The sequence below is a fragment of the Tasmannia lanceolata genome, unplaced genomic scaffold (genome assembly GCF_043159265.1).
Source record: "Tasmannia lanceolata isolate RefF3 unplaced genomic scaffold, GAP_Taslan_0.1 ptg000015l, whole genome shotgun sequence".
NCBI lineage: Eukaryota > Viridiplantae > Streptophyta > Magnoliopsida > Canellales > Winteraceae > Tasmannia > Tasmannia lanceolata.
Window position 1 is genome coordinate 32,937,408 of NW_027518692.1, and position 20,225 is coordinate 32,957,632.

General features: G+C 37.3%; 2 protein-coding genes and 1 non-coding gene across 3 annotated transcripts; 1 reads left to right on the top strand and 2 right to left on the bottom strand.

The window, feature by feature from the left end:
* The first annotated feature begins 1,844 nt into the window (after positions 1-1,844).
* Positions 1,845-1,916, top strand: TRNAD-GUC (transfer RNA aspartic acid (anticodon GUC)). The gene has a single exon. It is a non-coding gene; the product is annotated as a tRNA-Asp (tRNA).
* A 1,044-nt stretch (positions 1,917-2,960) lies between these two features.
* Positions 2,961-6,876, bottom strand: LOC143846654 (putative UDP-arabinopyranose mutase 1). Its single transcript, XM_077355144.1, has 4 exons — positions 6,350-6,876; positions 4,494-4,744; positions 4,220-4,388; positions 2,961-3,504 (listed from the first exon to the last, which is right to left on the bottom strand). The coding sequence occupies exons 1-4, from the start codon at positions 6,671-6,673 to the stop codon at positions 3,139-3,141; spliced, it is 1,110 nt and encodes a 369-aa protein (XP_077211259.1). The 5' UTR covers positions 6,674-6,876; the 3' UTR covers positions 2,961-3,138.
* Positions 6,877-10,685: 3,809 nt separating this feature from the next.
* LOC143847021 (cytochrome P450 85A-like) lies at positions 10,686-18,083 on the bottom strand. The gene is made up of 9 exons (XM_077355679.1): positions 17,759-18,083; positions 16,321-16,642; positions 14,074-14,223; positions 13,732-13,980; positions 13,525-13,611; positions 13,344-13,422; positions 12,912-13,018; positions 11,385-11,509; positions 10,686-11,039 (listed from the first exon to the last, which is right to left on the bottom strand). The coding sequence occupies exons 1-9, from the start codon at positions 17,944-17,946 to the stop codon at positions 10,952-10,954; spliced, it is 1,395 nt and encodes a 464-aa protein (XP_077211794.1). The 5' UTR covers positions 17,947-18,083; the 3' UTR covers positions 10,686-10,951.
* Positions 18,084-20,225: the final 2,142 nt, after the last annotated feature.

Below are 20,225 nucleotides of genomic sequence, written 5' to 3' on the forward strand. Positions count from 1 at the left end.
AAATCTTCTGTGAGATCATTCATGGGTCTCTTGCTGCTTATAGCAGATGTTATCAGAACATTCACTCTCTGCATTTCCTTCTTATTTTTATAGTAGGAATGCTAAGCACGATGCGTGAGGATGAGTAATTTTTTTTTTTTTTTTTTTTTTCCATTTTCGATCAAGGGAGCTAAGATTGTCTGTTTGTTGTTTGATTTGTATTGTCCATTCAATCTGGAGATGAACGACCAAATCAGTGGCTATGAATGCCCACACAATCTGCTTCACATTTTGCTCTCTGTGTGCAAGTGATCCAGTTGTATCTCATAGGTACGTGGGCCCAGATCAAAGGGTCTCACATACAAGTGACTATTTTACACATTTGCATGAATGTTTAGAGAATAAGATATGGATCAAAGGAATGGGTATCATAGCACATCTAAGTGAAGGGTCTCAGAGAAAATCTCTCTTATTTTGTAGGGAGAGAGAATCCATACCCCAACTTACTATTTTTAGTAAGTACAAAATTAATATTTTTAGTAATTATAGAACTTACTATTTTTAGTAAGAATGGGATTGAAGAGAATTCCTAATTATTTTAAGTAGGGCACATGCATGTAAACAGAAGTTTGTAAGTGAGACATCATGCATGTAAACAGAAGGTAGACATGTAAGGAGAATCTCTCCCACTCTTTTTTCCCTTTGACCAATTTTTTTCATTATTATTAAGATCATGTTCCTTCCCTACATGTTATAAGTAGGGGAGTATGTTGGTTTGTTTAGATGTTTGTTTATCTTTTTAGGTTGGAAAGATAATTTGTGCTATGCTTATGGGAAAGATATATTGCTTTAGTTATTGAAAGTCTTTGGAGAATGGTTGGTTTTTCACTCCATTATATTGCTTGTGTGATGATCTTCTCATCACTCCAAAATTACAAGCATACATAGAAGGTGTGATTGAAAGTCTCATTGGCCAGATTCAATTATCAGTCACATAGTTCTGCAATACAATTTCAATATCCAAAATATAATTTTGGATCACCAAGAGTGTGGGTGAAGTCCTCAAACTAGGATATTAAGTAGGGTTGTCAACTGATTAAAAATTAGATTGGGTCCAGCCATGCCTATAACATGATCTGGTCAAATCCTTATCGGAAATTTTCTCAAATCTTATCCTTGGGGCTGATTCCGTTACAACACCTACCGTTGAAAAGGCTGGGAAAAGGGCCTTTTTCAGTCAAAATTCCATTGACCAAGTGTTTAGTTGCCTCTATAATTCCATTCTGGCTTTCTTCTATTTGAACATTGGGAGTGCTATTTTTAATGGGAAAGAAGCTTTGTGGAAGGAGAGATTTGAAACCCAACCAACACTTAGGCGCTGTTTGGATATGCGGATTTTAGAATCTGGGATTTCCTCAAAATCATAGATGGGAGACAAGAGAAGAAAGAGACCAGCCGTGGTTCTTTGATTTCTCGCCCTTCTTCCTGATAGCAAGAGAGCAGGAGATCGTGCCATGTTTCCCGGTTTTAGAAATCTAAGGATGGGGGAGAGATTTCTAAAATCTGGATTTCTCACTTAAGGTCCAAGAAATGCTGTCAAGAGCCTCAAGACTTAGACACGTGTTTAATAATTGACATTTCTGATTTATTTAATTCGAGTAATGATAGAATGAAGGGCTTCCTTGTTAAAATCAGCTTCAAGGCGCCTTTATTGGTTGATTTCTACAAAGTCCACACAGTATCTACTTTTTTAGGCGCTCTCATCTTTTTTGGGCAGAAATTAACGCCTTGAAAATGATTTTAGCAAAGGCTCCCTTCACCCAATTTTATCTCATTTAATACTTATTTCAAGTTTTCCCAACAAAGTCGTTGTAGTATAGTGGTGAGTATTCCCGCCTGTCACGCGGGTGACCCGGGTTCGATCCCCGGCAGCGGCGAAACCTTTTTTTGAAGAAATAACCAAAGTTCGAGGAGCGGTTCCGCCATCCTTTTTTACATGGGACAGGCCCTCTAGGGTCAAAGAGTAGTAATAAGTACACTAGAGAGGGGTGGCCCAAGGAAAAGAATGGGGGCTGGCCGAACCTCTCCTTCAGCTTTTTACTTGATTCATTAGTTGCTTAGGCCTTAAATTTCACCTAGTCGTTGCCTGGTGAAAAAAAATAAAAAATCGCAGGCTTACTAATGTTGTAAGTTCCAACTGCTGAACTAAATCTAATTTTTAATGGGCACTAATGTCGATTTACAGAGAAAGGACCAAGTCCCTTAGAGATTGCATGGGACATGTTTATGCAATCGGGACCGTTGATCTTGTATAATATCATGAGATGACTCACATGGTCTTGTACTCTTGTTCCTATGCTGATCTGGCATCCCACATGGAGATGGAGTACTAAAAAAATTAACAACTATTCTTGGTGGAAACATCAAGAGGTTTAGTGGATCAAGGGTCTAGGATCATCTCATCAATTTGCTCTCAGCAGATTGGGCCGGATCAACGGATTCTCGACAGTGAGATTGGTCAAAGATTACTTTCAAAGGCAGGGATTTTCAACAGGGGAGCTGTTGGATTTTGGAGTTCTCACTGTTAAAACACTCAAATAGGCATGTTGGTCTGGTCAGGTAGGTAGATATCCACCACTATTGCAAAAGCTGCCAAACATGAACTCTTTTTTCCACGCAAGAGTCCTTAGGCTATGGCCTGTGGGCGATATCCTTCTGAAATTTGACATTCAACAGAGCTGTCCAACAGATACTTTTTAGAAGATTTTTCCTACTTTCCACTGAGGTTGTCCAATATGAAAAGGAGAGGTTTCACTGGAAAACACCAAACTACAAAAACCCACCTCTCATTTCAAAATTCAAATCCGAACATGCTTGAAAAATCAAAGGATAAGGAGCCATCATTCAAAAGGGAAAAAAAAAGAAAGGAAACAAAAAATTTCACACTACCCACTTCAGGATTGATTATCATAAACAGAATGTGAAAACTGAAAGCAATACCTTTTATTATCTTAAAGAAAAGAAAAGGATAAGGTAAACCCACCTGCAAAAATACCCTCAATGCTTTCAGCCACAAGCTCAGAGAAAGGAAAGAAAAAAAATACAGTTACACAACTACAAATCTAGGTCCAATGCTAGCAGGAGGTGTAGAACAGCACATCAGATTTTCTCCACTTTCGGAGGAGCGCCAATGGGCTGTTGAGTTTGGGATTTAGAATTTCCAGATGGGGGGTTTAGCTCGTCCCAAGCTTCTATCCATGTGACCATGGCATCTGCTAACTTGAGGAAGTAGGGGTCTACCTTTCCAAGTTTAGCTTTCACCTGCTTGGAGAGTTCAATGTAGCATTTTTGAACAGTGGTGCAGTCCTTTGGGAGGGTTGCAGCTTGGAAGAATGGGATTAGCTCTTCCTGCCAGTAGATCCCATTGTATTCCTTTTTTAGGTTCACAAATGGGTTGCTTGCTTTGCTATGCCAGATGTAAGGAAGACCAGTCTTGACTCCCCATCCTAAATGGTCACAGATCACCTGCAAAAATCGGTCATAGGATGTCAGCAATTCCATGTTTGAGGGTAAAATTAGATTCTTTTTACATGTTCACCACAAAAAACCACGAACAGATTAGATGAGAAGCCCACAAATTAGAAGAAGAAAATTAAATTTAGGATTAAATTTGGGAGGCTGAAAACGCAAGGAACCCAGATGCACACCCATCCATCATTCCCAGATTTTAAGAGGCGCATTCATAATTCATAAGCTGATGGAGGTTTCATCTCTAAATGTTTTGTCATATAAAGATCCAAAACATTATGTCAGCCCTTCCAATCATTTCCTCCAATTCAAGATCAAATACAATATTAGAAACTAGAATGAAAAAATCATTCAAAATGGCATCATCACGCATCAATCAGAAAGAAACAAGTCACATATCACTCTAAACAATTTCAAGGCGAGATTAGTCAAAAGAGAATTAAGAAATCTATGATTTCAAAAAAATATCCATGATCAAGGATGGTGTGGTTGTTACATATTGAAATTCAAAAATGTAAAACTAAAGGAATGAGACTAAAGATGCATCAAATAAACTTAGCAAGGGAGGCATACAGATATCACCCAAAAAGTTTTAGATCATTTTCAAACAAATCCATCTTTCAAAATAAAATGCCAATTTCAAAACAAATTCAAAAAAATAGATAAGATATAAGAACTGTGAGATAGATGATATTGAAGGAAAATAACAGACCTTCATGCACCAGCCCGCCCACATATCGTCGTAACGTCCAATTGGCTGGCCATCTCCCATAAGCCCGAAGTACATTGCAGGGCCAATCAATTCACGGTTGAATCCCAAATTCATTCCGCACATTGGAAACAAGGTCCCCTTGGGGATCGTTAGAACCGCATCTACAAACCTGAAATAGAAAAGAGAACATTAATAGATCAAGCAAATAAGTTGGTATTAGTCAATTTGAAGTTGCCCAAAAGAGTTCTCTGCCATGTAAGCAATCATCTGCTACCTGGTATTTCTCTCGAGAGGCTTGACAAGTTGGGTGGGAGCATCATAGTCAGGGATGTTAAGCCAAAGTCCATGAGAAACTGCCGTGGGGACACCTTCCCGAAGACTGAATGGGTACCCACGGACAAAGTCTGTACCATCTCTGTACGGATCATACAAGGTGTTGAAGAAAAAGGGAGTAGCGGGGCTCAGAAGGTTCTTTATGTGCTGCTCGAGTGCATTGATCTCTTTTCCAGATGGATCTTTCGCGACCTACGCAACCAAATAAACATTGTAGCTTAGGCCTAACCACATTTCAACCTAGTGATTACAAATGTAAAATGATTAAATTATTGTATTTGTCATCATTAAGTAAATTTATAATAGGGAAACCAAGTTATTTTCCATTGAATAAATAAGATTAAGTTACTAATGACTATAACAACCAACCAGGTCAGAGCAACCAGCAAGATAGAACAGAAGTCACATGCTTTCCACATGAAAGCACTAATGAAAAATCTCAAACTTTTAAAAATAAACATATTATCAGGTATGTAAGTCAATGAATTATTGAATGCCACTCTTTCAGATTCGTTTATGTGGTGACCACAGACTTCCAATTAAAAAATTGAAATTTGCATCGTGCAATTAGACAGATGTAGAAAGGGCCCAGAAATTACACCAGAACATATTAAAGGTTGGCAAACCATCAATCATGTTAAAAACGCAACAATCAAATTCATGCATTACATTAGCTGTCTACAAAGTAAAGAGACATTAGATTTCAGACCAAATCAACAAGAAACCAATTGAACCCACCACCCTAAACTTTAAAATGCCAGTAAATTCCAACTGGAAAAAAGAAAAGAAACAAATTACTGGAGCTCTGAAACAAAGATAATGAATCAATTAATCAATTATACACACAAGATTTCCAGATCTAACCAGATCAAACACAAATATCTCTAGCCTATCCTAGCCATGGGCGCACAGACTAAATTTCTTAATTTCAAACACCAATTTATAAAGAAACAACCAGAAAAGCCATAAAAATCCTGTATAATATCACACAAAAGCAGAACATAGACAAATATATTGCCCTTCAGTTCAAGACTTCTCAAATGAAAACTAACAGGTTTGGAACATCAAAACTGTCTTATTGCATTTCAGATCAAATCAAGTGGCTCAAAAGAGGTTGAAGGAGAAAATCAAAATGACAAAAGCCACTCTACTATCATATAATCATAACCAGAACCCCATCTATATTAGCCAGTCAGAGGAAAAAAGAAAACAGAACATTATGAACAAAAAGGTAATGCAGATCAAAGTCATTTAACAATTACAAGTGCCATACAAGATACGACCATATTAAAAAAAATACAACCATAATATAAAAAAACAAAAAATATTTTAAAAACCATCAGATCTAAGATCCAACAAACCAAAACACTATAATCCATCAACTAAAACCCCAAAATAAAAAATAACCCAACAATAACCAAAACCCAGAAATCAAAATTCCCAAAGACAAACCCACCCTCTACAAAACCCCTCAATTTCCAATCTTTCTCTGCCAAATCCAAAACCCACAGAAGCAAAACCCTAAAATCATCAATAAACCCTCGCAAAACCCAATATTTCCACCCAACAAGAACCCTAGATCCAGAAAACCCTAAAAAGACAAAAGAAAAAACTGATATTGGCACTACCAAGTTTCATTAATTGCACGAACTCAGCTTGTCTTTACTTTTTTAATTCCTTTATGAGACCTTTATTAGAACCTAAAAAACTTTTTGACAGTTACTTAAATAAAAAAGACAAGACGAATTCGTGCAGTTATAAAAAAGGCAGTGTGAATACGAAAAACCCATCACTTACGAAGCAATCATCATCGATGGTGAAAATATACTTCTTCTTGGAAACCATATAACCAAAACACCGACAAGCAGAGTCCTTGAAAGAAATACAAGAGGCTTTCGGACCCAAGATCCGATTAATATCATTCCGATTATAAAGCTCGTAATCGAACCCATCTGGGACTTTAATCGTCTTAGTCGGATCTCCATCTTGTACGATTATCAAATGGTAAGGCTGAAAAAAGGGCCTCCACATTTCTAAAAAATCCAGGTTACGTATCGTGGGGATAACAATATCGAGTTCATCTTTCAAGATCGGTGTTGATGGGATTGAAGGTTGTGCCATGGTCAGATTTTGGGATCTAAAGAGAAGAAGAAGAAGAAGAAGAAAACGAGTAGGAGGAAGATAGGAGTACGAGTTTTATAAAGATTTGATTTGATTTGATTTGATTGATACCGATTTGATACGTTATTGCACGTGCGATACCGGCTGGGTCGGCACGAGTGGAGCGTCCGAGGGACAGGGGAGTGATGGTTTGGGGTTGGGCGATTCGTTCAAAGTGGCCGTTGTTTTTGGAGTCATGTAACATATTGAGGTCATTTTAGGCAATTAAAGAAAGCTAACTGATATTCGCACTACTGTACTACTATACTTTGATAACCGCACTAACTCATCTTGTCTTTTAGTATTTAACCAGTGGTCAAAGTTTTATGACAATTTCCAAAAAAATGGCCGGTGATAAATTAATTTTGATAAAAAAAAATGCCGGGTTTCACTAGGGTCAGAACCCGACCCGGCCTGACTTTTTTTCTGGTTGAACCCGACCCAAGTTCCACCCCTAAAAATCTGCTCCATCGGATGATCCTAACCCTCTAATCTATATAAAAAGTACACCATTTAGAAATCACCAATGATTGAAGAGGTAGGATCATCCAATGAAGATGATTTAGTGGTAACGTGCATTTATGTTCGGCCAACCAAGTGAACGGTTTAGATCTTTGAACAAGGTGGACCTAGTATATTTAAAAAAAAATTACGTGCGCCTCCTTACATACACCATATAACATAGGGTCCAATGTAAATAGGTCTTTTTTCCAAAAATCATCTCCATATGTTGATCTTGATGCTCTAATCAGGAGAGGCCTATGGAGATGATTTTTTGGGCAAGGCCTATTTAGGATGGGGCCTAATAAATGAATGGTTTGGATCTTTGAATCAGGATGGATTGGAATGGGGAGATTCCAGTCAGTATCAATCTATTGGGCTCAATGAATCTTACCTTGAGAGGCTATGACTTAAATCGGACCCTCCCCACTCCATTATTTCCATTTTTCCATTCCATTATAACCTCTCCAATCAATCCAAACAAAGGATTGCTTCCATTCAATCCTTGCGCTCTCCCCCAATTGTGGCTTACAACAGGTACAGAAAGGTGAATTTATCCTACAAGGAGTGAATTTATCACCGTCCTTTCTAAAAAAAAGGTCTCACAAGCAAATTAAGAAAGAAAATACAAGTTGAGTTAGCAGCTGTCAAAGACTATAACAATTTCCTGAAAAGCTCTCCTTAGCAAATTAAGAAAGAAAAGACAAGGCGAGTTATTGCAATTATTAAAACATAGTGCAAATATCAGTATCCTTAAGGAACTCTTTTTCCTGAAATTTGATTTTTCATGGGAATCTTTCCAAAAAAAATTGTTTCATGCCAAATGTTTTTAAGGATTTTTTGCTGACCAGGGCCCACCTATTTGAATTATGTAAACCATTCATTTGTTAGACTATGTCGTAATCGTAAATAAGCCTTTTTTAAAAAAATGAAAGGTTAGGATCATTCTATGGAGAAGATTTATGGAGGTAATCAATAATTAGATAAATGGTTTAGATCATTCATGTATTGTGTAGGTCCTACTGTACTTTTTTTGCTTGGAAAGTTTTACCTGAATTAATTTTCCAAGGAAAATTTTTCATGGTTGTCATACATGGCCCTAGAGACTAGTTTGGAAACAGGGAAATTGTGCGGCAGTCAGTGATTTGAATAGACAATTCCCGTGGGCCCCAGTTGAAAGATGGCCCCAGTTGATTGCATGTTTTATCTGAGAATCAATGGTTAGGATTGTTGGATTAAAACCCTCAAGGACCAACTCCCAAAGTTAATTAAGATGATAATTTAAGAAAATAAGGGGTACTTTGGGTAACCTCATATGAACAAATTTAGAACTTGGAACATGAAATCCATGGAAAGGCCTAAGATCAAGAAAGATGGTGTATATGGGTTGAGGCCAAGATGATTTGGGCCCTTGGATTAATGGTGTACAGTTTGAAATAGCGTTTAAAACGCCGTTTTGCAAAACGGCATTTTGGTTCAAAACGGTGTTTTCATGTTTGGTTGGTCAGATCAAAACGGTGTTTTAAACGGCAAACGGAGGCATTGTGTGTTTGGTTGCAAATGTCCCAAAACGGAGTTTTAGTGGTAAAATGACCAAAAAGGGCATTGTTTGGTTGGCCTCAATGTAACTCAACTACTCTCTCATTAGGCCCAATATTAAAAGGTCATTAGGATCTCATTCAAACACTATTAAAATTAAACCTCATTGCCAAAAAAATAAATGGCTATACCTTTGGGGTTCCTTCTTCTTCTCAACAGCCGGATTTGACGGACGAGTGGAGGCGCTGAGGCAGTGAGGCGTGAGAGGGTTTGCAATTTTGCAAAGTAGATGAAGAAAGTAAGAAACTAGGGTTTCTTTTAATTCTTTTGTCTTTAGAAAATCAAAATTAAGAGATCATATAATGATATTAGCAGCCCTTTGTTTTGAATTAAATATTAACAATTTAACAAATTTGTGTCCTCAAGAATGATATTAACACCCCCACTTTTTTGGTATTTAACGTAACGTATAAAATCGCGCACATATACGTAAAAATGAATTTTGGTGAGAGCAAACATGTAAAAACCCACAGCCCAAAAACTCCATTCAAAATGGTGTTTCAAACGGCGTTTCAAACGGTGGCTACGCACCCAAACACTCCAAAACAGCCGTTTGGCCCCAAAACGGTATTTCAAACGCCAAACGGTGTTTTAAAGGGTACGCCAAACACGCACTATATGTAATTCTCAAAAGCGTGCGTTGATGACAAGGTACGGTTAGCTTTGAAATGCAGATTATAGGGACTGACCTTTTTTTTTCTCGGGGAATGCTACAGTCAACCTCGCTTATGACACTTTTTATTGTAAACGCATATTCAAGGCTAGGCTCACATGTTAGTTTGATCCAATTTACTAGAGGCCCAAAATATATTCACTACTTAAGTAGAAAGAAATTGGGATTACACATTTGTTTAGTGTTGGTAGATAAAGTTTGTTGATATATTTAGTGGCTTATGTTGAGATAAGATGTTTGATAGAATTACAAAGGTGTCTGCTACTTTTGCCTCATAATGAAAACACGGTTAGAAAAAGACTATCACCTCTTTCACTAGGGACCAAACGGAATGCTAATTAATTTTAAATTTCTTGCATTTCTATTGCTACTTGAACATCCATTGAGAAGTAGCTTGTTAGAACATCTCATTTGAGAAGTAGCTTCTTAGACCACCATCACCTCTTTTAGAACATAACAAAAGTAATGCTCACTTCTTAGATTTGATTTTTCCTTTTTTTTTAAAAATTGACGTTTATTAGAGTAGCAAATGCGGGCAGGGAACAAGATGTCCCTAGTCCCCCTGTTTACAGTAGCCGATAGCTAACATTCAAAAATCCAGATTACAAGTGAAGATCCCGCAATTCCGAATCGGTATACAGCGACATCTCTTGTAGGGTGACCCCATCTTTGGCGAAACGATCAGCCATCTCATTTGCAGGCCTCCTCCTGTGTTCCACAGTTAATCTCATTTGAGTCACTAGATCATTAATTTCCGAAATCAAATCACAGATTCGCCATGGCCTGTTCGAGGAGGTTGTAGCCCACGTAATTGCCTAAGATTTGATATTTTTGCCTTTTGGGTTTTAGTTTTACTCATGCTTAGCCTTGCTTGAATTTCATATGCCTAAGAAATAGGCAAGATGTGGATCTTTAGCTCAAATGGTAGAGCACTTGGGAAATTAGTTACGTCCGAAACATTTCTCAAGAGGATGGTGGTTCAAATCCACCGAGATCCTTTGACTTGCAATCTATTTTATTGGCATTGTGTCCAATATTCTTCCGATGATCATAGTAGCCAACTCTTGTCCTTGCAAAAAAAATCTTTCCAGGACAGAATTTTCCTTCGACTAGTGGGCCAATAAATGCACACTAGTATGCACACTAGTATTGGGAATGATAGTCTAAAATTCTAGTCCACAGCTTCTGATCCTCAACTAATAATACTCTCAATACAACAACAAATTCATTTATGGAATAAGATGAATAGATGAGTGATATGAGCAATGTTTTTGCACAGATTTGAGTTCAATTTAGACAGCTCCTATGTGAAGAATTTTATGGACAGATGATACCTTCATAAATGCAGGCTCTCATTAATCTTGTCCAAGTCAAAAAAAAGGAACCAAAATTTGTATTTCATTTGATTCTTGTGCCTGTAAACCTACATTGTATTGTATTCATCATATATTGATGTGCATACACATTCAGTAATTCCAAACCCTGATATGTAAGCCATTTGGTGCTTCAACTCTTGGGAATTCCAGTATCTTGTCTCCCCCAACTTCTTCCCATCTGCATCAAAAACATGAAAAATGAAAAAACACTTAGATTGAAGGGGAAAAAACCCACTGGGGCGACACAAATCTATTACAGAACCTTGTGTATGACCCAAGATCAAGATGAACACATCAAAAAAAGAAGAAGATCAAGATGCGGTAGAAAAAAAAGTATGGGCAAGTCAGGTCAGTTTGATTGTTATTAAGAGGACAATATGATAAGAAATCAATGACAGAACCTTATGGAGATGATAAAATTACAGATACTAATGATGTTTACATGCTATAACAAAGTTAACATTCCAAAGTATTAGGATTCTATATATCATGGAAAAATTAAACATGGGAATCTATGGCCGACCTGTATCTTGTGACAAAGTAGTGAAGGAATGTTGAAATTTCTGTTATCCCAAGTTCCTTCCCTGGACAAAGCCTGCTTCCTCCTCCAAACATCAGGAAATGTTGATGCGACTCCAAACTCTTATCCTGCATTAGTAATCAAAGGGTACTTCCATTACTGAGGGTTAAAGAGAATAGGTTCGCTAATGAAAATCAGTAGTAGCCTTTTGACGTTAAAACAGTAAGTTGTGGCATATAGTGTAAGACTAAATACCAATCACATTTCCCATACCAATGAATAGTGATGCAGTGTACAGTCAAAACTAATTTGAACAAAAGGAACATGAATTTTAAAATGGCTGAAAATGGTAAAACTTTGAAAACATCAAGGGCATATTTGGCATTAGTGAAAATATAATTCACGAAATATTTGCTTACCCAAGGTGAAAGAGGAGTGGAGCATAGTTAGCAAAACATGATAAGACAAAAAAAGGGACGGGAAAAATTCGAGTTTAATATGGTATTGGTTACACAAAACGTCATAAAAAAAATGGAAACACAAAAAAATGCGTTTAAAATTTTGTGATTTACAAAATACGGTGTGGGTAAAGTTGGAAAGTTGGACAAAAAAACGTGTTTAAAACATTTTCCTCAATAAAAACAGAGTTTTTTTATTGTAAAAGTTTTAAACGGGGTATTAAACGGCAACCCAATAAAACGTATTTTTTTCCAAAAGAAAAGAGAGAGAGTTTAAAATGGAGCTTTGCTAACTATGGAGTGGAGAGGGCTGGTGAGAGAGACTTGAGAAGGCAGTGAGCGAGGAATGCATTGGTGAGTGAGGAGAGCATCCGATGGGTCTGAAAACAGAGAAAAAAAATTCCCTGTTTTAAACAGGTTTGTTTCTCTGTTTACCGGCTTAACATGGTCTCTTCACTCACTACCTCCTCAAATCTTTCTCTCCCACCTCTTTCCCTCTCTTACACTAGGTAGGCAAATATTCCATGCAATATTTTCTCATGGTTGCCAAACATTAGCTAAAAGGCTGGCGCAAGGGATGAAAATAAAAGTAGCATGGCAAAGGCAAAAGACTAAATGCCAAATAGACAGGCAAGTAAACTTGGGCTATTTTGGATAGCTGTCTTAGGAAGTTTAAACCAGAGTGTTTCCAAGCAGTCCACGTTCTCATATTATGCTTACTAAAATATTTTATGACATCCCTTTATTTTCTTTTTGGTACATGATATCCCATTTAGTACTGTTGAAAGTTACAAGGGCCATTCACTTCACACCTAATAGAAGAACTGTTTAAAAACTGACACTCATCCGAGTCACTCAAAAAATTACAGCGTAAAATCATTGACTCATCTCAATTTATAAAAATTCACTGAGAAAACATTGACTCGCCCACCTCGACGTAATTTTTCCTGGCTGAGTTCTTGACCACACATGAGGTATTAGATAATAAATAAAAGTATCACTCGTATAAATCATCCCTGAAATTACTTGATTGAACTTTTGCTAGCAAATTAGTATATTGCTACTCACTGACCTGCCATCTCCAAGGATTGAAGGTTAAAGGGTCTGGGTATAGAAAAGGGTTGTAGTTTAGCTCCCTTGTGTAGACATAGATTTTCCACCCTTTAGGAATAACAAATCCTGAAAAAGAAATGTTTAATGTAAATATCAGTAATGTGCCATGGGTTTTAGCTCACAAAAAGGTACACAAAACCTAGTTGCAAACTAGTCATCAGAAGAAAAAAAGTAAAAAAAACATGCTTGGAAGTTTTGCAAAAATAACTCTACATCAGCTTTCTGAACTTTGGAGAATTGGAAATAACTACCAAGATTAATTAGTCTCGTGAGCCCATAAAAATTGTTAAGCATAGCCAATAAGTTTCAAAAGCAAAGATGGATAACATGATCAATATTTCACTCACATGATAAAATTAATAAAAATAAATAAAATTTTCCCTCAGCCCACCTTTCATTTCCATATCTTGGGTTGTTTTCCTCAACACCCCATTAACAATTGTGGTCATTCTCATGGTCTCAAAGATTACCTGCAAGAAGAACATCAGCACTTAATTTAGATAGTTATTTGTATTTGTATACCGAAGCTCAGTTTTGATTCGACAAATCAACTGACAGGTTAGATTGCTTACGGCACGCGTGAAAGTCATGGATTTGTAGTCGTTCCAGTCGATTGCATCATCGGGTGCCTTGCCTTTTCTGATGACCAATTGTTCTCTCTAAAAGTAAAGACAGTTCATAATCAGAATATAAAGAAAGAACAAGAAAACAAGTAAGAAAGGGAATAAAAGAATAAGGGAACACTGAACTGAATTTGAATTGAATATGTATTTTCATACCCTTAGTTCTTCAAGAGCTCTTGGGTGATCGTGGAGATATTTGACTGTCATCATAGAAGTCGTCGAAACAGTCTCATAACCTGAATAGAGGATGGCAATGATTAGATCAATGATCTCTTCATCACATAGTTCGTATCTTGAGCTGACATTAATTCTCAGCAGAGAATCAAGCATGTCGTTTCGAGTACTCGGAGAGGCTCTTCTTTCTTCCATTATCTCCCGCAACATGATTGTTATCTTTTTCCTTGCCTAGAAAAGCCACAAATAAAAGTTGATCTAGAGCTTCAGAAAAATAACCAAGAGAAAAGGCAGCAAGCTGAGGAGATTAACAGGCAAATTTACCTGGAAGCCTTGACGATAATTTGTGCCTGGAAGGTCGATGGGCAATGACAAAGTTCCTAGTACCAGTTTGAAGAATTCTGTCTTTAAGGCTTCAGACATGGAACCAGACTCAATACTAAGCACCTGCTTCATTGATGAAAGCAGTGCCATCTGCACAAATGAACAGAACGATTCTAAATTTAGAAAATGAAAAGGATTGTGACAATTATAATTTATAACAGATAGAGAGAAAATTATGTAAATTTTCTCATATGGTCCTTTTTCACATGGGACCTGAACATAAATGGAATAATTATTAGAGAAGAAGAGACTTCCATGGGGCTCTTATGGTATTTCACCTTAGAATATTAACCATAAATTTAGGCAGTGAAAAAAATGCAAAAGGGATTTTGTAAGACCATGCTTATCATGTTAAGGGCTTTGAATCTAACTAAAAACCATAAAAGAGGTATTGTGATTTTGGATAATGTGTTGTTTCTTTCTAGTTGGATGCAACTGCAAATGCAAAGTAGCTAGGACTAAAACTCTGGGATTCTATTTTTCTATTTTTTCTCTTCAGAATGCTAGCAAAACTGTCAGATTTTCTTTCCCTTTTTTTAGAGTTTTTAAGGCAGAATAAAATTATGAGAAAAAAAGAGCACTGTGATTCTTGGATACATTTTTTTCTCTCTAGGTATTGAAAGCAATAATAAATTGTTGCCGAAGAACAAGGACAGTGAGTTTTGCATTCTAATTTCCTTTTTATGGTGTTTGAAGCTAAATGTAGATTATGACAAAGGACTGAGGTCTTGTGGCTCTTCATTAAAATTTCGAAGCAAGTGTCTTTGTGGATTAAAGAATCAAGTGTTGGAAATTTGTTGAGGGTACTGTTGATGATAGAAAACAGAAACTTGTTGCTTCAAGGCGTGATATCACTTTCCTTAAGACAAGATTCGCCCCCACTAGTAGTGTGCAAAGGGGATCCGCGAATTGCCTCCAAGATACAATGAAGCCTAGTAGGGAAGCCCTACTAATGTTTGATGACGCGTAGCACTAGCGGAATCAAACCCGAAATGCCCTTCCGAAATTTCAAGCCTTAGAGAAATCTCTAGATTCTGTTTCTGCAGAAAAACAGTATCTAGAACAGTAAACAAAAGAAAAACAGTATGTAGAAATACTTGGGGATTTTTGTAGGAGTGTAGAAGAGAGTGTAAAGTCAGTCAGAATTGCCAATTCGATTTCTATTTGAAATGACTGAAGTTTGCACATTTTTATAGACCATCTGGTGTCTTTTCAGTGTGAAAAACACCTCTACAGGGCACCTTTCCAGAATGTTTGAAATATGATCGTTAGATCGCACCCATTGATATTGAATGATCCTAATCGATTCTAGAGGTGACTGTTGGTTTGAGTAAAACCTCTCTCCAACCCAGTCACCGTTAGATCAACATCTATGGTGTGGATCGCACCCCCTTGGCACATGACCGTTGGGGGAAGGGACACAACCCGTTTGATCACACCCTTTGACCGATGGAGTCATGGGCCCGTTGGGCCCGAACCGAAACGGGCCCATCGATAGGCCCGAACCGAAGCTCAACCCAACTGAACCATTCGGCTTGATGGGCCTGCGAACCATTTGACCCACCCATCCGACCGGTCCACCTTTCATCTTGATCCAACGGTGCAGATCAAATCTGGAAAAATTAAAGGCTCCAATCGCTCATCGCGACGTTGCGTACGTGCGAAGTGCAAAGTGCGCCTAAAAAAGCGCCACTATGCGCCCTATAGCCCATTGCCCACGCCGTGCGCGCGCGAACGGTGCGTTGCACCGTCCCGCGGGTCCAACCATGGGTTCAACCCAATGTGCAATCAACAAGAGTTAGAAAAGGTAGTGCTTTATAAGCCCTTCTCTTTCTTTTCTCTCATCCGGTACGGGACTATCTTTTCAACTACACTTCTACATCCTTTTGTAAAAGCAAATATTTCCAAGAAAACATTTTCTTTTTCCCAAACGCTTTTGATAAAACATTTTCCAAAACACTAAAACATGTAATATACATGATTTTGAAAATGCAAAATCACTAACATCAAGCACCAAAAGAACATTCACACAAGAGCCACATAAAGATTTACGTGGAGAACCCTCCAATGATGAGCGGAAAACCATGGGGTGAATCTATCGAAATCTCCACTAATTAAAATGGGTAATACGTGACTCCCAAGTTTTCACTACCAAAGTTTTGGGTTTTGAAGAGCCAGGTTACTGACCTCTTTGGTTTTATCTTGGATGTTGATAATTCTGGCACTCCAATTGCTGAGGTGGGATCTCATAAATTCATCAATCTTTGGCAAAAGTTGGTCTTTTATCATGGTGGGATTAGTGAGAGAAAGCAAAGCCCCTCTCAAGGTTTTATGATGGGAACCATGCACAGCAGCAATGTTATATTTCCCCAATATATCCAACATAGATTGTGGGTAGCCAGGAAAAAGGCCTTTCCCTTCATTCATGAGGATATATCTGTTGAGTTCTGGATCCATAGAGACCACTGTAGGACAGCCCAAGATGTGAGATTTGAACAAATTCCCATACCTGTACAATAGAAAAGAAAAAAAACATTCTAGATTAGACAAATTTACGAGAGAGAGAGAGAGAGAGAGAGATGACTGATGAGAAACTCAACTAAACTCAACTCAACTCTAAAATTTTGATTTCAGTTTCGGACCTAAATTCAGCCGAAATACCAAAATTTCAGCCGAAATTCGATGGAAAAAAAATAATCAAACTTGAGCCGAAATATTGGAAAAAAGTAAATTTAGGAAATTTGGGACTCTGTCCGAAATTCCAGTTTCAGGTAGTTTCGGCTTCGGTCGAAATTTTAAACCATGATGAGAAATTGAGGTCAAAATGGACGCAGCTACATTCTCTCACTGAAGATTAGTTGTTTTTGTTTGACAATTTCATGATTTTAAAAAGCAACAAAGAACCTAAAAACTGTCCTGTATTCACAAACGCAAATGTGACTAGTTTTTTTTTTTTTTTTCAGTTTCATTGATAAGTAAAATCAAATTGAGCTAGGGGCAACAGTGAAAACTTGAATCCTCATGGAGTTTTCACTAGAAACAATAAGTATGGGATGGAAAAACAAAAAACCTCACTTCTTCAAATTAGTTTCTACTGGTTACTGCCTGAATCAGATATTACTTGTCAAATGAAACTGAAACAAAACATAGGTCAATTTAAAAAGGACTTTGAGTCTAAAACCAACTGAAAATGAAGGAAATGCTCTGCCTAAAAGTTGTTGTAGAAAAGAGAAGCAAAAAGAAAAGCAATTAACCATCAAGTACTAAAAACCACTTATAATACTGAGGGGAACTACTTTTAACAGTCATTCATCCAAGCAAATGGCTTAAACAAGACAAATCACTTGTACCAAAACCACTGTAACCAGACAACTCACCTTTAAAACAGCAAAAGTCTATTACACAGAAAACCATCACTAGTATTTACAAAACAACTCAAACCAGGAAGAAGAAAAAGAAAAAGAAAAAAGCACCACTGACCCATGTCCAGCATGTAAGAAAGATGCATTAGAATGAAAACATATACACTACAAATAAGAAACACGTAAACCTCCTCTCTTGCCATCTCAACTTAGAAAACCCACCACCTAAAAAAAACAAAAAACAAAAAAAACGCCAGACTCACCTTGTTCTCTGGTTTTTCATGAAGTTTGGCCCTTGCTTAAGAAACTCCGTAGTTTCCCCAAACACTGGCCATCCCATAGTCCCTGGAGGTAAACCCTTCTTCCTATATCTCATCTCATTCCATCTCAACAGGGCAGTGCAGATACACAAACCCAAAGCCAAACCTAAAACCACAACACAGCCCACCATAGCTCCACTATAAGGAAAACAGTAATGAAGCAAAACCCACCTCAAAAATTGTAAAATAGAAAGAGGTGGTCATGTTCCAAGAAGATCTACAAATATATAGGCCTGTAGTCTGCCATACAGATACAGTGCCAAGGAAAATTAAGTTACTTCGGTGAGCGTGTAATCACGAAATGGTTTTCTTCGACACGTCACGTGAGTATCTTTTGTGATCTCATGCCTTAAAAATCTTTTGGGATCTCATGTCAGCATGAAGAGGTAATCTTAGATACGTGAATATCTTCTGAGATCTCGTGACTTAAAATTGGGTTATTTACTGTTACATGCTGGAGAGCTGAAAAAATGACGAGAAAATGTTGAATTTTGAAAAAGAAATGCTGTTTTATTAAAAGAAATGTTGCCATGGACGAAAATACCTCTCAATTTACTTTAATCTTTCTCTCCTTGGTTTTACTATTTTACTCTTTTACTTGCAGGTTTTACACTCTTTCATTTTTAACTTTTACTCCGACGCATTTGTGTGAAAGGACGAGATTTTCCGGCGATGGAAGCCTTCTTCTCTGGCGAAACATCTCATTTCTCTGGCAGCAGATGCTCCTTTGTCCTGAGGGATTATGAGGATCAACAACTGTGCCTTTCTTGAAAGCCAAGAGCAACGATCTATCAGTGTTTATATCGTCATGTGAGCAGAGGAATAAAATAGAATGGGAAGATGAGAAGGAAAAATTGGATTATGGACATGTTGAGAAACCCCATTTGATAATTTTTTGTTGTATTACTGTGGCTAATGGAAAATTCCACTACCTCTCTTAACTTCTAAACTTGTAAAAGAGACGCTATGACAAAGTCATATGTTCATCATTTTCGTGCTATCCAATGAACATCAAATGATTAGTTATTTTCAGAGATGACAAAATCTTTATGCTAGAATTTGTAGAACTACCCTGTTTTGATTGCTAGAGTGGTCGGTCCAAGGTAGGTGATGTTTACCACCGTCTGATATTTGAACGAGATCTACTTGACCGAAGGCAAAAAGAGTTCTGAATGTTACTGGAATTAAAAAATTTAGTCGAAGCCAAAGAAAATTTGTTGAAGGGTTTCGAGATCTCCCTCTCTTCTTCTCAACGCAAAAACAGGTACTTGAAGCCAAAACAGTTCGAAGCCAAAGTTTACTTGGTCGAAGCCAAAAATTACTTAGTCGAAGTGAAAAATGTGTTTCCTGTAATATTCGCCGTTGTGTTTTTCGCTTCGACTAAATTTTTTTAGGCTTCGAATAACTGGTTTTTTTGCTTCGACTAACATGTTTTTGGCTGCGGCTAAAACTTTTAAATTCCAGTAACATTTGGAACTTTTTTCGTCTTTAACTAATATACTTTAGCTTCGAGAAATATTTATTGGCTTCGACTATCATTTTTGGCTTGGAGTAACTTTTTTTTGGCTTCAACTAGCATTTTTTGGGCTTCGACTATCATTTTTGCTTAACTTACATTTTGCTTCGAGTACCATTTTGGCTTCCACTACCCTTTTGCCTAGTGAAAGCTCTTTGGGCAACTGATTTTGGCTATAGCCACTAGAAAAGGAAAAATACTTACAAAGATAATGAGAATTTGGATATTTGGAGGAGGAAAAAGAAAATGAGAAAGGGGCGTCTCTAGGGAACTTCTTCTAACCTCTCAAGACAAATGAGCATATGCCGGAGAAATGAAGATGTTTCGCCGGAGAAGAAGGCTTCTATCGCCGGAAAGATAAAGTGTAAAAACAAATAAGAGAAAGATAAAGGGGTATTTTCATCCTAAAAAGTTTTTTTTTAATAAAATAGCATTTCTTAGTGTTTTTTCAAAACTCAACATTTTCTCTTCATTTTTTCAACTGTCCAGCATGTAACAGTAAATAACCCCTTAAAATATGGAAAATGATATCAGAACAATCATGTTTTAATATTTTCACTAACCTATCTTGTCTTTTAGTATTTTTAAAGATCTGTCAATACGTTATTACATTTCCCAAAAAGCTCTCAGAGTAGGGATGACAAAATTGGCCGAACCAAACCGGAACCGAGCTGAAACCGAACCGAAAATTCAGTTTCGGTTTGGTCTTCAAATTTCGGTTTGGTTTGGTTTGGGAGTCAAACCGAACCCAAACCGAATATTTCCAATGATTATGAGTAAGGGGTGGCAAAATTGGTGGAACCGAACTGAAACTGAAACATAAATTCTGTTTCGGTTCGGTTTCGGTTTGGTTTTAAATTTTGGTTCGGTTTGGTTTGGGGGTCAAACCGAACC

Bases quoted from the DNA above. Each gene is read 5' to 3' on its own strand.
- LOC143846654 (XM_077355144.1), bottom strand. From the start codon at position 6,673: ATGGCACAACCTTCAATCCCATCAACACCGATCTTGAAAGATGAACTC. The intron at 4,389-4,493 runs GTAGCAGATGAT...TTTCTATTTCAG, and splicing joins CCTCTCGAGAGAAATACCAG to GTTTGTAGATGCGGTTCTAA. The intron at 3,505-4,219 runs GTCTGTTATTTT...CGATTTTTGCAG, and splicing joins GGGCGGGCTGGTGCATGAAG to GTGATCTGTGACCATTTAGG.
- LOC143847021 (XM_077355679.1), bottom strand. From the start codon at position 17,946: ATGGTGGGCTGTGTTGTGGTTTTAGGTTTGGCTTTGGGTTTGTGTATC. The intron at 13,981-14,073 runs GTAAATTTGCCT...TGGCTTTTCTAG, and splicing joins ATTATCGTCAAGGCTTCCAG to GCAAGGAAAAAGATAACAAT. The intron at 13,019-13,343 runs GTGGGCTGAGGG...TTTCTTTTTCAG, and splicing joins CCAAGATATGGAAATGAAAG to GATTTGTTATTCCTAAAGGG.